The 14,988-nt window shown below is 39.6% G+C and overlaps 1 protein-coding gene across 3 annotated transcripts in view; it reads right to left on the bottom strand.

The window, feature by feature from the left end:
* grhl2b (grainyhead-like transcription factor 2b) overlaps positions 1–14,988 on the bottom strand; it is a 40,521-nt gene that overhangs the window by 8,070 nt on the left and 17,463 nt on the right. For 2 of the 3 annotated variants that reach the window (XM_088329307.1, XM_088329304.1), the window contains 7 exons: positions 13,370–13,559; positions 12,776–12,843; positions 12,374–12,701; positions 10,457–10,515; positions 10,218–10,374; positions 7,118–7,229; positions 4,506–4,600 (listed from right to left, as the gene is read on the bottom strand). In XM_088329307.1, the coding sequence (XP_088185433.1) occupies positions 4,506–4,600; positions 7,118–7,229; positions 10,218–10,374; positions 10,457–10,515; positions 12,374–12,701; positions 12,776–12,843; positions 13,370–13,435 (885 nt within the window). In that variant the 5' untranslated portion in view covers positions 13,436–13,559. The remainder of the gene's footprint in view (positions 1–4,505; positions 4,601–7,117; positions 7,230–10,217; positions 10,375–10,456; positions 10,516–12,373; positions 12,702–12,775; positions 12,844–13,369; positions 13,560–14,988) is intronic. The other variant, XM_088329306.1, reaches the window with a different exon arrangement.

The following is a 14,988-nucleotide window of genomic DNA, read 5'->3' as shown; positions in this document are numbered from 1 at the left end:
CGCAAGTGTAGAGGAAGATGGAAGTAACCAGTGAGTCTGAACTTTGATTTTACTGGAACATTCTTGTATCTCCAGATAGGTTTAAGTCTGGCAATTGCAGCTACGGTTTGGAGTATATTGTCCATGATTTCTGGTTCCAACCCATATTCTAATATGGCAGCTCTAAGATATAAAGACTTTGTGACAATTTCAAGCTCTTAGTGGTTGATGGTGATGTTTGTGGTGATATGTTGTGGTTGTTGGTTGTTACTTTTGTTTTTTTCTGTGCTAATTTCAATCCAATACAGGGTTAATGCTTTGTTTCACCAGATCTCCGAGTCCTGTTCTTCTCTTTTCATTCCGACAATATCATCAGCAAAACGGAGGTTGGTGATGTTGTGTCCCACAATACTGACTATACTTTCACGTTGGTCCAGGGCTTTGGTCATGATCCTTTCCAGGAAGATGTTGAATAACGTTGGAGAGAGAATGCAGTCTGCTCTCACACTGACTTTGGTTGAAACCTCTCCTCAAATGGTACCATGATCAGTACCGCACTGTTGGCATTGGAGTACAGCTGTTCACTGGTCTGAACTTGTTTCTTGGCCATGTTGTACTTCTGCTTTGTGGTCCACAAGTCATTTTTAGAACACATTAAAGCAGGAAATATGAGTGTGCACGATAATAACTTCATACTACGCGGAATACAATTGTATATTATATTGCATTCTATAAAGGGTTAACGAATAGTGCACATTCAAGAGAAAATGCATGTACGTATGTTAGTGTATGTACGCATAGCAAAAGTCAATATCGGCCCAGAGGAGTCATCTTGGATTTCTTTAAGCCTTAACTCTTTGTCCACCATTGGAATGAAAAAGTAAAAGAGGGCAAAACAAATGAACGTGACTGTATGTGATTGTTGTCAGTTTAAATTTTAAGGACGTAGACACAATGACTATTCTGTAGTCAATCTGTAGTTTTGCCCCATTCATTTTGTGCTACTGTAATAAACAGGAAGTCGGTTCTTCCTCCTGCTATTGTGAGCTGCTCATGTAAAAGTTTCAAATGTCACAATTAAACCATTCAATAAGGACCATCAATACTTGCCGGACCTTATCTTTTCTTCAGTAGGGTCCATATGAAAGAGATATCAAAGATTCACTCAGTAAGCTTTGCCTCTTTAGCTACAAGTCAATTGTTATTACAAAAAATAAAAAAAAAAATCAATTTATTTGTATAGCACTTTTCTGGAAACGGATTTGCACTCAAAATTCTCAAAGCATTCAATGTACAATGAGAAATTAAAATCCACTCCTTTTTCTCCACCCAAGAACCCGGAATGCCAACCATACAGACACACGCAATTTTAAAATAACATTTATAAATAAATAAATACATCAACAAGACATAGATTAACCATATTAGGGATATTGTTAGTGATGAAAAGGTTTATTAAATTAATTAAAAAAGGTATTCAATTGTATATGTTTAAATTGTTTCATTGTCTATTTAATTAACTGATAGCTGAGTGTCTGCCAATTTAGGTAGGTGGATCACGAGCTAAAATAGCCATGTTAGCTTTACAGATAACCTTTTATTTAATGCTTATAAAAAAATTAAATAAAGTTCTCTAGAGGAGTGAATTACAGAGTTCCTTTTTCAGGACTTCTATCTAAAATGTGAGAGTAATATATGATGAACAACGATGTTTAATGGCCAACTATGCTGATTACTGTGAAGCGCTGTAGAGCTTAAGTGTTTATACCTTGTAAATTTGTCACATTTAGTTTGCATCATCATTTTTGTACTATCAGTACGTTAATTCTTGCATCATTTTGGCACTTTTTGCTTATTCTTTCAACTATCAAACTGAAAAAACTTTTTAATTTCCCCAAACATGCCTGGAGCAAGGGTAAATATACCTGACCGGTTTTCAAGTGGTTGAAATGTCAATAACGGAATTTGTGAAGTATTTGTTTTTGGCTGTACCACCTCTATCCAATCAGATTTCAACCTTGGGGCGTTGCCATGAATTTATTAATTTTAATCAATAATCGAGCAATTGCAGATTATTCCTCAGTTATGTACAGTCAGGTGAGGCAGGTCAGGCTGTGCTTTACCTGTCATCATGGAAATATAAAGTTAAAGGTACACGAAATGGTTTTATTAGTTCAGTGTTAAAGTTTTTCTCATTTAATTTCTCTTTTTTTTTTTTATTTTCTTTTTCAAAATTGCTGAATGTTCACATTATATTGTGAATATTATTAATACAGTAAGTATGTAACAGTACTGTGCTGAGCATATGCAGGGTGAGGCACACAATTCTCTTGCTTCATGCCAGAGGGCGATAGTGAGGCAGAGGATTCTGATTTGGCACTCACCTTAGTCAGAAACCAAATCATTAGTGATAGTATAAGCAAGCTAGAAACAAGTCAAGTCCAGTAATATTTTTCTTGTCACATTGATTTTTTTTTCATAATGGAGGATTCAGGGTTTATCTGCCTTCATCATGGTCAAAATTCAAGCACATTTTAAGGACATTCAAAGCAAATTTTCCAATTTCTCCAGTTCGATTAGAAGAAGAAATTCGATGTGGATCGTGTATTTTGCAGGATTGCAGATAGTTTTTGTGGATCCAAACAATACGTTTGTAAATATTTTTGAGACAAATCTCTCCCCAAATAGGTTTTGGGTAAGAATTACAGTAATATGTAGCTTACATTTTCATTTACAGTAAGTTTTTCCTGTTACAATTTACCACTGGAAAACACAACCTTCGTTTTTTGCATGACTCATAATAAATATCCATAATCGATACATAATATTTGCACGAATACACATTTCATAGTGTCCTGTTTAGGTGTAGTTATGCACCTGTCTTGTTGGGCGCGAACCATAGGGGGCTATGAGGCCTCATAGGACAATGCCTTACAGACTAATGACAGCTGCCATTTCACGAGGTAAAAAGAATTGCAAAGCGAAGCCTACCGAGAGCAGTGTCGGTTTCATTTTCAAGTAGACAATTGCAAGCATTAAGAAGCACTTCACACGAAATTCAAGCCCTTTTTAATCCTTGAAAACACAACCTTGAAATTCAAATATTTTCAAGGATTTCAAGCACCCATACGAACCCTGAGGATTGCTGGTCTATTGATGCTTTTACTCAAAAGAACCAGCACATAGACTTAGTTTCTAAGTTAAGGTAAGACAATAAACAGTTTTTAGATAGATAGATAGATAGATAGATAGATAGATACTTTATTCATCCCCTAAGGGAAATTCACATTTCACATTATGCTTCAGTTCATACATTGCTCTGCCAATCAAATAATGAAAAAGATGTTGGCTCTTTTTTTTTTTAAATCTGTTTCTCACCAGACATAAACCTCACTGCACGTCACTGCCATCTAGTCTTTTTTGGTTACTTAAAATCAGTGTCTAAAATAACGTCTGCCTGGACGCCTGGGGCGTGCATCTTTGACATCGGGGGTACAATGTCTCTGTCAGGATGGCCGACAACTTTTTCAAGGAAAAAAAACAACAATAATCTTTCTTTCTTTTTTTTCTTTTTTTAATAAAACATATTCAGATTTCGAAATCTTTCTTTGTTTTGGAAATTTCAGAATTTGGGTTCGTTTGGAAATTTCGGAATTTTGGTTCCTTTGGCAATTTGCTTACTCGGCAGCCGATCGGAAGCCTGCATCGAATAACTTCGTGCTTCGGGACTTTTCCGAGCCTTATAAGGTCGTGCATTCGCATATCATTTTCCAAAGTAGACGCACAGAGAACACAAGAAAAATCGATAAGTGGTTAGGAATTGTAAAGATTTGTCAATTTAATAGCGCTCTTACTCGTGGTATTGCGGTAAGACGTTTTCCATTGTGTGACGTCATTACGCACGCACCATTTTTCATTTTGCTAATTGTTGATCGCCATGTTGTATTGAATGGAGCCGTGTTGTTGTTTAATTGCTTTTAAGGAAAAAATATGCTTAAAGGATGAACCACAATGTCCTGCTTATCTTCTCACGCATGAGGAAACTGCACACTCTGACATATCCTTACCAGGAATCAAGCCAAAACCTCAGCCCCAGAAGAAATATTCAAAAGAAGCTAACAAAATTTATGACACTACAAAACGTAAACGTACATTAAAAGCATCGTGGAAAGAGGACTTCACATGGCTTGTAGCAGACGAGGCAACCCAAACATTGCATGAATGTAGATAAGTCAATACAGGTACATACTGATGGCGGATGGAAAACAGCGATGTCATATACATGCAATGAATGTTATAAGTAGATTTATAATAAACTCAATTTTAAAGTGTTGTTCTGTTATATATTCTGATTATCATCCTTAATACTTTGCAATATTTTTTTTTTCTTTTTTTGCGATTAGTTGTCTTTTTGTGTTTCAAGTTGTGAAAAATGGGGCAGGCAACTTTTCAGAGTTGTCTGCCCTGGTGTCCGGTAACTTTTTGTCATGAGTTTCAGACACAGTTAAAATCATTTTTTTTCTTACCTTGGCCTCTTCGTTGACATCCCAAGTAAAGGAAATTGCATTGTAGGCGATTTCTTCAATGTTGCCGATGGTGTTGAAGCTCTCCTTGTAGTCAGCTGAAGGGACAATCAACATTAAAAAAAAAGAAAAAAAAACTCACGCACACAGAAGAGTCATTAAAAGTCACGAGCAGGTAGCTATTGTTTGTTCCTGATAAGCAATCCAACGGCGCACGCTTACATTTGGGAAGATAAAGTCTTATCTGGCCAGGACAAACACAATCTTAGCTTCAAAAAGGCCGCCAAAAGGGGACAATTGGCACTCAAGAGACCTTTTGATGCTCAGACAGCAAACAGGGGTGACTCTCGGAATTCTATTAATTTCAGGTGCCAATACTTCCTTCAAAGGGCCCATAAAACACAAAACTATTTCTGAGTAATGTTTAAGAGCAAACTGTCGGAAAACATCGTCACACTGTGTTTTTATGGAACTGTCCGCAAAATTCTGCTATTCTGTGTGACAGGCAAACTGCCCATTAGGTCTCATTGTGGCAGATTTCTATTGCAGGGTTCTGTTTGAAAGCACTAGTTAGGAAAACTGCTTTATGTAGTGGTTTTTGGAACTGGCTGCAAAATTCTGCTTTCCTAGGTTCTGTGTGAAAGGCAAACTGCCTGTCAGGTCTCCATGTGGCAGATTTCTATTGCTGAGTTCTGTTTGAAAGCACAAGTTAGGGAAACTGCTTTATGTTGTGTTTTTTGGAACTGGCAGCAAAGTTCTGCTTTCCTGGGTTCTGTGTGAAAGGCAAATTGTGGCAAATTTCCAACAGTGAAATTGTATTTTTGCTGGGTTCTGTGTGGGAGGAGAAGAAAACTAAAATGAGGCTTTTGATTTTTGCTCAAATTCAGTTATTGATGTCCCGTTTCTTAATGATGGAGAAAGCAAGTCATGTTTGTCGTTTCTTGCCTTGGCCGGGTGAATGTGTGAAATGAGTAAAGTACAAAGGATCATAAATGGTGGGTTGTTGGTCTTGTCTCTAATGTGGCAGTTTTGCAGGTTGTCCGTGTGAAAGAAGCAACTGAGAAATTACACTTAGATATTTAAAATGGATTTCTCCATTCCCACTAGAGCAGAGTTTTTTAACCAGTATGCCGGGGCACACTAATGTGTCGTGAGACCTTATTGAGTGGACTGTAGGTAATGTTATCTTTGCAAAAAAGCATGCCATTGTTCAGTGTTTTTACTTTATTCCACCGATCATCCAAAAAAACTGCAACATTCATCCATATCAGTAGGTGGCAGTACCCTTTAAAAACATGAAAATGGTGCCGGGAAAGAATTTTTAAATATTTTTGACGGTGTGCCTCCAGATGCTTGATGGGTTAGGGTTTGTAAATAGTTTGCCTTGGCTCAAAAAAGGTTGTAAAACACTGCACTAGGGGGGTTGATATAAAACGGACGATAGGACTGTGGTTATTTTGTGGTGGAATCAACATTCACGTAAGTCTTCTCTTTGCAACAGGTGCACAATGGACACAGGAAACAAGTATCCCAAACACGCACCCCCCTTTTGAAACGAGCTCATGTATTCTGTGACGTGGCCCCGAGGCACCTGTACATCTCACCTGCACAAACGCACCCTCACAAACACACCCTCCTCCCTGGCAATTCAAATCAGCTCTGGTGCTGGTTTCGGGTTGCAAGCAGCAACAGGAAAATGGTGCAGGGTCACCTGTGATTTAGCCAAAAGACAGGCTGCATGCTTGACAACAATCGAAGCTAAGCTTTCTTTGGAATTCCAGTTGGGCGATCATTATAAAAAAAACTCAGTAGGGTTTGTTCATCTTAATTCAAATGTTTTTAAATTTACATTTTCAAGACAGGATATTGGGATGCGTGTGCATTTATCAAGACATGATTTTTAAATCTTGAGTAAATTGCAAATATATTTGTGGATCTGAACAAAATGTGTGTAAATATTATTGAGACAAATCTCTCTCTATATAGATTTTGGGTAAAATGACAGTAATATTTAACTTACATTTTCAGTTGCAGGAAGTTCTTTCCGTTACATTTTACTACAGTAATTTTTTGCAAGGCCCATGATAGATGCCCACAATCAATACATGGTGAACGGCTTATTTCGACTGATCGAACATTGCACAAATATGGGGATATACCACGTTACACCTTGTGTATCCCGCACACCCAACCTTTTGAGTTCTTTTTCAGATAAAATAAATGTGCATTTACCTTTAAATAAATACGTTATGGTAATTGTTTTTAACGGACAATTCGTCTTGACATTCCGCGCCCTGTCTTGACAAGCTGAGTGTGCATGTATGTGAGAGTATGTGTCAAATACCTGAAACCTTTTGCAAGGTTTGCAGGCCCGAGCTTGTCAAACTCACAAACAATTCTCTCTCACATACACATCATCAAGTTGGATTGAAGTTGCACTAGCAACAATTCCCTATTCTTTAGGTGTGTTTGTGTGTGTGTCATGATGTCTGTTTAGCCTGAAGGCCGGCAAGGATTGAGCAGGGTGGGGGCTTGTTTGCTCTGAGTGTGGCCCTTTTTTTACGGTCTGAGTGCATTCCAGCAATGGAATCAAAGATAAATCAAACACGACTCACCAATGTCCAGGACTCTCTGCTTGGCAGTATGTTGCCGGGAGTGCCAGTACTTCCAGTATTTTAGTTGCTCGTCTCTGTTTTTGTCCTCACTGAAGACGACCATTATTACGCTCTGGTGGGATAGGACAAAAGATTGTTTGACAACTTAAAAAGCAGTGGAGACGGAACATCTTACAATTGTATTTCATGGTCTTAACTTCGGCTTTATTGTTTCTGGTATATGATTAAAGGTGGGGTGTGTTGTTTAAGGTGTCCTACTATCTATCTATATGTATATATATATATATATATATATATATATATATATATATATATATATATATATATATATATATATATATAGATGCATCAATCCATCCATCCATCTACCTATCTATAGATCCATCCATCTATCTATCTATAGATCCATGTATCTATCCATCTATGGATCCATCGATCCATCCAACTATCGCTCTATCGATCCACCAAGTTATCTATCTACTGAAGCCATATCCCCCTGGTGAGAGATGGCTAGAGTCAAGAACACACTCAACACTTAACCAAACATTAATTACAGTTTGCTCTTCCCAAACTGACACCAAACATTAGGCCCACAGCACAACAGGCGGCGAGTTTCTGTGCCATGCAACCCTTCACCAGCAGAGAGCCCTGACAACATACACTGGTTTACCCCCTCCGCATCATATGCATCTATATCAGTCGTTCTCAACTATCCTTTGTCATTCACATCTACCCCTTAACATTTTTAAAGTTCAATATTTGCTTTATTACGTTTGTGTTAACAATTCCCAACTAAGTTCAAAGAGCCCTTATGGTTTATTTTTCGCTGCGCCTTTCTGCTTTTATCTTACTCTTTTTAGAGCTGTTCGGGGTGAAGCACATTACGTTCTCGAAAAGGGGGTCGGGGGAGTGCTAGAGAGTGATGTCATGCTTGTCCCTGCGGGTCTTTTGTTTCTATTTGTTAGTGTACCGTGAAAATGGTCAAAGTAAGAAAAAGCCTGCTTCTCGTGGAGTCCAAACGCCAACCCAAAGCCCAAAAAAGATGAAAAAGAAATGCACGTACTTGCACACGCATTAAGAATAAGCTGACTAAGGCAGGGATACTGGAAACTCCATTGAAAAAGGCTACATTCGGGACAGTTGTCTTTTAACCATCACGGAGACCCGGCTCAAATTGAAGATCCCCAATGCTAGCGTGCAGCTAGCCAGCGGCTTTCTTGCACTGAAAGGAGAAACCCTCCAATTTCATTGTACTTTTTTTTCATGCCTTTTGAAATCAAATTTAAGACCAAGTCGACAAAAAAAACCACAATTGAAACAAACAATACATCGTGCCTCGTACATGTTAGCTGGCACAGCTTTTAGCGATGGCGAAAGATCATGGTCAGACAGCCCCTTTCATTAAATGTACACTTTCTTATGATTGTGTTCACATTTTTAAGACTTTCAAAATTTGGATTCAATTAAGGCCTTATTTTTAAAATCATGAAATCAATGCCTTTTAAGACTTTTCAAGGATCCGCGGGAACCCTGCTTCATATCAAAGTTCATTTTAATACAAAAATCATAGGTCGAGCATTTTTTATTTAATTTACATAGTGGAATCCCAACCTAAGGTGCTGCCATGTTTGTCTGACATCTTGCTGCTTGCCCGTGGCGCTCGTTTTATTTCGCATCAGACAACAGTGCCATCTAGTGGTCAAATATAACATACTGGGGCTTTAAGGATATTTGCTTTTTGGTCCAATCAGACTGCAACCTTTATATGTTGCTATACGAATGCAATCTGTCAATGAAGTTGTAGTGCTGAACCATTCAAAATTGGTTGAACTATTTAGATTTCAAATTCTTGCACCCATGCAGGCCCATGATGATGTCTGCCTTTTTCCATCTCCTGATTGGCTGACCTGAGAAAACGTTGCAACAACCAAACGTTGCTATTTTTGCGACCGTATTTTCTGGACCATGAGTCGCAGTTTTTCTCATAGTGTGGCCTTGGGTGTGACTTACACTCCGGTGCGACTTTATGTAAAATTATTACCACATTATTATATCATTGAGTTTTACAGTTTTATTACCGGTCCTGTATATCACTTCAAATGTTATTTTGCTTTAGGCCTGTGTTGATCATTTCTACCTTGACTACGACCTAAAAGCGGAAAGAGGAAGCCGGCGCATCGTTTACCTCAACCGGGAGTTGTTTACCGGTAAAATTCTCACAGAGGATGACGATGACATTGGATTCAGTGATTTGGAGTGAAGCTGATAATTTGGAAAGAAGGTTCCTAATGCTGGCTTTGTCTAAATATCTCTTAATATGTCAAGATGACAGGCTTGTCTTGTCATGATTACCTAAGTGGAGCCACCTGGGGTTATCATCTGGTGCGCTTCCTGATTGGTTTATGTTCCCTTTTTAAGCACGCTACGCCGAGACCTCTTCGTCTGAGGATTACTTTTGTACCCCGTTTGACTCTCCTGATTTACCTGTGCCTTCTTGACCTGTTTACCTGATTCTGCCTGCCTCCGATCCGACCTGCTTCCGTCCCACGCTACGATCTTCTCTCCAGTCCCGGTAAACTCGACCTGCTTCCGTCCCACGCTACGATTGGCTATGTGTCTTCACGGCTTTGCTGCTGACGTCCGACGGTCATCGCGTCTCCTGCTAACCCTGTACGCTTTCCCAAATAAAGAATTGTAACGAACGCTGTGGGGTCTCCTGCTCTGTTCTGGTCCTCCTGACATGTCTAAGATATGCACGTACCTGTAACATTAGTATATCGTGATCTCTGTTTTACTTTTATTTTAAATTGCCTTTTAAGATGTCATGTATCTTTTTGGTGTTGGATTTTATTAAACAAATGTACCCCAAAAATGCGACTTGTACGTGTATTCCTTCTTAACTATGCATGGTGTGACATATTTTGAAAAGACCTGTAGTCTGGAAAATACAGTATTACGGAAATTTACATCTGCAGCGGTATGGGTACCCATAAAACCAAAAACCTTGCCTGTTTATTTTGATAAGGTTTTTCTCTGATATTTTTTCATTCAAATGTGTTACATTTGTCATTGTAAGAGAAAAAAAAACGGGAGCCCTCACCCGTACTTTGCTGATGGGATGTCGTAGGCGCTTGTTGGCACTGAGTTCGTTTAGGGTGACGGCATAGAACTGGCCCTTGTTCAGGTAGGTCATCGGGCCCTCGCCTTGCTTCTGGCGGAGCGATCGGGTGGCATCCAACGTGTACTGGAAGCTCTCCCTGCCACATCACAGGATTTTATGTAAGACATTATGATTAAAGGAGGAGGGTTAGGCCCCCATTTTTGCACTGGGGGACTTACGTTCGGTCCTGGTGGAACAAGAAATCATCTGACGCCAGAGAGGAAGGCGTGTGGTACTTCTGCCAAGAAAAAACAAAAGTTATTTAGAGGTATTACTAAACAGATTTTTTTCTTTCTAAGCAAGCAGAGAACGTGTTGTATTTTTTCCCCACAATCATACAAAAGGATAGAACCCTTGCTACTTCCCGCTTCGTTTATCGCTGGTTTACTGCCTTGTGGATTTTGAATTGAATTGTCTTTATTGTCATTGATATCAATGTATCATGCATTGTGTTCTGCAGAACACCGCACACAGCAAATGACATGATAGGGGTCGGGCGGGAAGGCTTTGTATGTTGGGCAGGCGTGACTGTCTGTGTGCTCGACTGTGATAGGCTGATGTATGCTGTCAGTCAAGCAGCTGGGGCGGGCGAGCGGGCGTGCAAGTCAAAGTGTCCCACAAACCCAAAACAAACTGGAAATCCTGAGTTACAAATAGCTTTTTGCGGCTCGTTACATTGAAAAGAAATTCAATAATTAAACACACACCCCAAAGCAGTCAGTTATCACCATTACCACCGATGAGAATTATTATTATTATTATAATAGATACTCTTTTTATATAGTACGCTGAGAATGGATGGAGACAGCAATGATAATGATGATGATGATGACGGAGTGATTGTACATCCACAAAACGTATGTAAATATGTATATTCTTGAGGTGTTTGTTATATCTAAATACGCAGGATATTTAGCTATAAGACACAATTATTAAGGAAGTAGGGTAGGATCAAATAAGCATATGCTTCTTCCTGTTCCTTTTCAAACATGTTACGTTCACGTTGTTTTATTTTGGTTTTCTCATGTTTGAAATAAAGTTTCATTCAAATCGGACAGTAAGAAAAGTCAGAAGGGAGCAAAGAAATGGTGATGACCAGCAGGTGCTCCGTGGATTATTATCGCGTTTGGGAAGCAACTGAGGTGATGACGGGTGAGAAGGCAATAGTAAGGCTCCAGGTCCAGCTTACTGCTATGGCTAAGCTAACAAGTCTCCTAACCCTAACCTCTACTGAGCCTGTATCTCACCAACAGAAGAACGATTACCTATTAAACAAATGACATAGGATTTCAACCTCATTGGAAACTGCTCCATTCTGGACAGTTGTCTTTTAACCATCACGGAGACCCAGCTCAAATTGAGGATCCCCAACACTAGCGTGCAGCTAACCAGCCGCTTTCTTGCCCTCCAATTTCGTTGTACTATTGTGTGATGACAACAAAGACCATTCATTCAACTGCAATTCTGTGTTCTGTGTTTTTATTTGTAGATCTATTGTAGGCAGGGAAGTCTATCAAGAAAGAAAGCCCAAAAAATTCTTGAAAATGAACACAGGGTTTGCACATCTTTTCTTTCTCATGGCCAAATTCAAGCACCTTTTAAGGATTCCAAAGACATTATTTTAAATTTCTCCAGTACCATTAAAAGAATAAATCCTCTGTGCACCTATCAAAACAAATGCTTGTTAGTTCTTCCCATTACAATTGAAAACTGGTAAACAATAGCTTATTCTTTCATAATAAATGTCTATAATTGATATATACTCCTTGCACTTATACACATGTCATAGTGTCTTGTGCACCTGTCCTCCTGGGTGTGGCGCGTAGGGGGAGCAATAACGCTTCATAGAACAAAGCCAAACAAACTAATGACAACTGCTGTTAATCACGAGGGAATAAAGAATGCAATGGCAAAGCGAATCCACCGAAGAGCAGTGTCTGCATCATTTTTAAGTTGGCGTGTTGAGAAAATGGCAACAATTTCAAGCAATTACAAGCACTTCTCCCAAAATTCAAGCATTTTTCAATCTCTGAAAGCTCAACATTTAAGATTCCAAAGGCCCGTTCGAACCCTGAGTTGACTGAATCATGCCTCACCGTGTCCCTGTCTTCCTCAAAAGGACTGTCAGGTGGGCTCTCCTGGTCCTCTTTTGAATAGGAATTGTGGTTGACGGTGGATACCTCATAGGGGCTTTGCTCGTAGACCACCCGGGATGCTTCCTCTCCATCCATACGGTAATGGAGCCCGGCACCGGGCGTCATGTACACGGGTGCATAGGACTCTGCCTTCACGAGGGCTACAGAAGGATTACCGCCCGTTTCATGGATGCCCGGGTGCTCTGTGTTGAGGGACAGGTTGACGGGGACGGATTTCAGAACCTGGATGCGGTTGTCCAAGGTCTCGGCCTCGGGGTTGCTTGGCAACCTGCAGGAACATAAAGCCGTGATACCAGAAACAAAACGGGGCTATTTGTTTTGTCATTCGGTGTGTTTACCAACCTTTTCTCCTGCTCTTCTGTTATTTCCGTAACTTTTGGAGATGTCATTAGTCTTTTTTCTTTAGGTACCTGGAATACAACCACATAACTAAGAAGAGCTGACCTAGGACTGGGTAATATGGTCCCAAAAATTGTAATTTGTCAGTCAGTCGGAACGATAATGATTTGAATAGATTTTAACACTAGGAGTACCACAGCCAAGACAATTTGGCTTTCCTACATAGAATACCCAAAGGAAAGCCAACTGAGTAGATTAGTTTCACCTTTGATTACAAATAAGGCAAACTCAGTAATGGCCCTTTGCATGCTAATGTGAAGAAAAGAATGCTTTGTGGGGGCGTAACCAGTATTTTTGTAGTATTACTCTAGTTGTACTTTGGGAGTATTTCCGTGAATATTTTTCTGTGGCAGTACCTAAGGTGTTTTTTGTAGTATTTCTGTAGAAGTATTTCCATACTAGTATCTTTGAATTATTTCTTGAACACGTTTTATTATTACTATGGTTGATTTTTTTGGTAGTAATTCTGATGTAATATTTCTGTAATGGTATTTTTGTATCATAGTTTGAATGTAGTAGTAATGTTTTGATTTTTACCTTGTAGTAGTCATAGAGCAGACCTAGGGCGTTGGCGCTGTCCTCGTCGCCATTAATGCTCATCATAGCCTTTGTGGCGGCCGTCAGCGGATTCTCCAGGTAGGAACGCCAAGCTTCATCCTCACTGGTGTACGCTCGCCTCACAGCCGGGTAGGAACTTTCGTTGGGGACCACCACAACCAGACGCTTGCTGGGAGGGCACCAAAAAGATCACCAAAATCACTTTAGAAATTACTGTTCATGATACTGAAAGGAGGGCAGCACGGCGGCGCGGTGGTTAGCGCGTCTGAGGCACACTTCTGAGGTCATGGAATCGGATCCTCCTGTGCGGAGTTTGCATGTTCTCCCGGTGCTTGCGTGGGTGTCCTGCGGGCACTACGGTTTCCTCCCACTTTCCAATGACATGCATGTTAGGTAAATTGGCCGTTCCAAATTGTCCCCAGGTGTAAATGAGCGAGTGCCTTGTCTGTCCCTGTGTGCCCTTTAACTGGCTGGCAACCAGTTCAGGGTGTCCACTGCCCACTGCCCAAAGACAGCTGGGATGGGCTCCAGCACCCCCCGCGACATTACTGAGGATGCAGATAATGGATGGATATATATATATATATATATATATATATACACAATATCCACCCGCGACCCTACTGAGGATAAGCGGTGCAGCTAATGAGATGAGATGAAATACAATATCCATATATATATATATATATATATATATATATATATATATATAGTTTTTATATATATAATATACAATATATAATATATAATATCTATATAAGTGTTTGTTTGTCTCTCCAACGAAAAGAATGGAGAATTGAACAGCATCTTTCACAGGTCGTCAGGTAGTTACCCTAGACGCGAGAAATACAACACAAGCTCTTTTAACACTTTTGATTTGTTGACTCAGCATTACTTTTTCCAGAAAGACATTCTAATCCTCTAGACTAGAAGAACATTGAATATCAACACCACCTTTACAGGTAGTCAGGTAGGTTACTCTAAATGTGAAAAATGCCAATTAAAGCTGACTAGGCAAAATCCCCACAAAGACATTCTACGATCTCAGGCGAGAACAAGTTTTACCAGGATCACAAGCTTTAACAAGTAATCAGGTCGATCACTCGAGTGGTGAAATGCCCTGCCAAAAAGGGAAATTCCACCCAAAAATAGTTTTTTAGGAAGATGCCCAGCCATTCTAATTTGGTCCTGAAGTTTTTTTTTAGCAGATAGAGAGGGTGTTGATTTGAATCCTGGTTCTTAGCTGTGTCACGTGCAAGAAGTTTTAGTTAGCACAGAAGTCTTTTGCCACTCTGTCGGGCCACTTTGGGAGAAGAGTAGTCCAACACTGCGTGTTGTCACAACATCTTTAGATTGGCTGCGTGTCAAATCGCCGGCCGCCAAATGTTACACGACGTGTGATATGTATTAGCAGTCGCGCTTTGGCTACATACACCCATGTTCTATTTATTTTTTGTTTTTGTTTCACGAAATCAACCTTTTGTGTTGCTTATTTTTATTCAATCCACATACAAATCGTACACAATGCATATAATATTGTAACTGTTTTTTTGTGTTTAAAGGCAAAGTAGTGATACAATGCGAATTGTACAGTGTAA

The sequence above is a fragment of the Urocampus carinirostris genome, chromosome 2, assembly GCF_059441175.1.
Source record: "Urocampus carinirostris isolate Australia breed hairy pipefish chromosome 2, RoL_Ucar_1.0, whole genome shotgun sequence".
Lineage (NCBI taxonomy): Eukaryota > Metazoa > Chordata > Actinopteri > Syngnathiformes > Syngnathidae > Urocampus > Urocampus carinirostris.
Note: the sequence above shows the minus strand (reverse complement) of the source record. Positions and strands in the feature narration are given on the sequence as shown.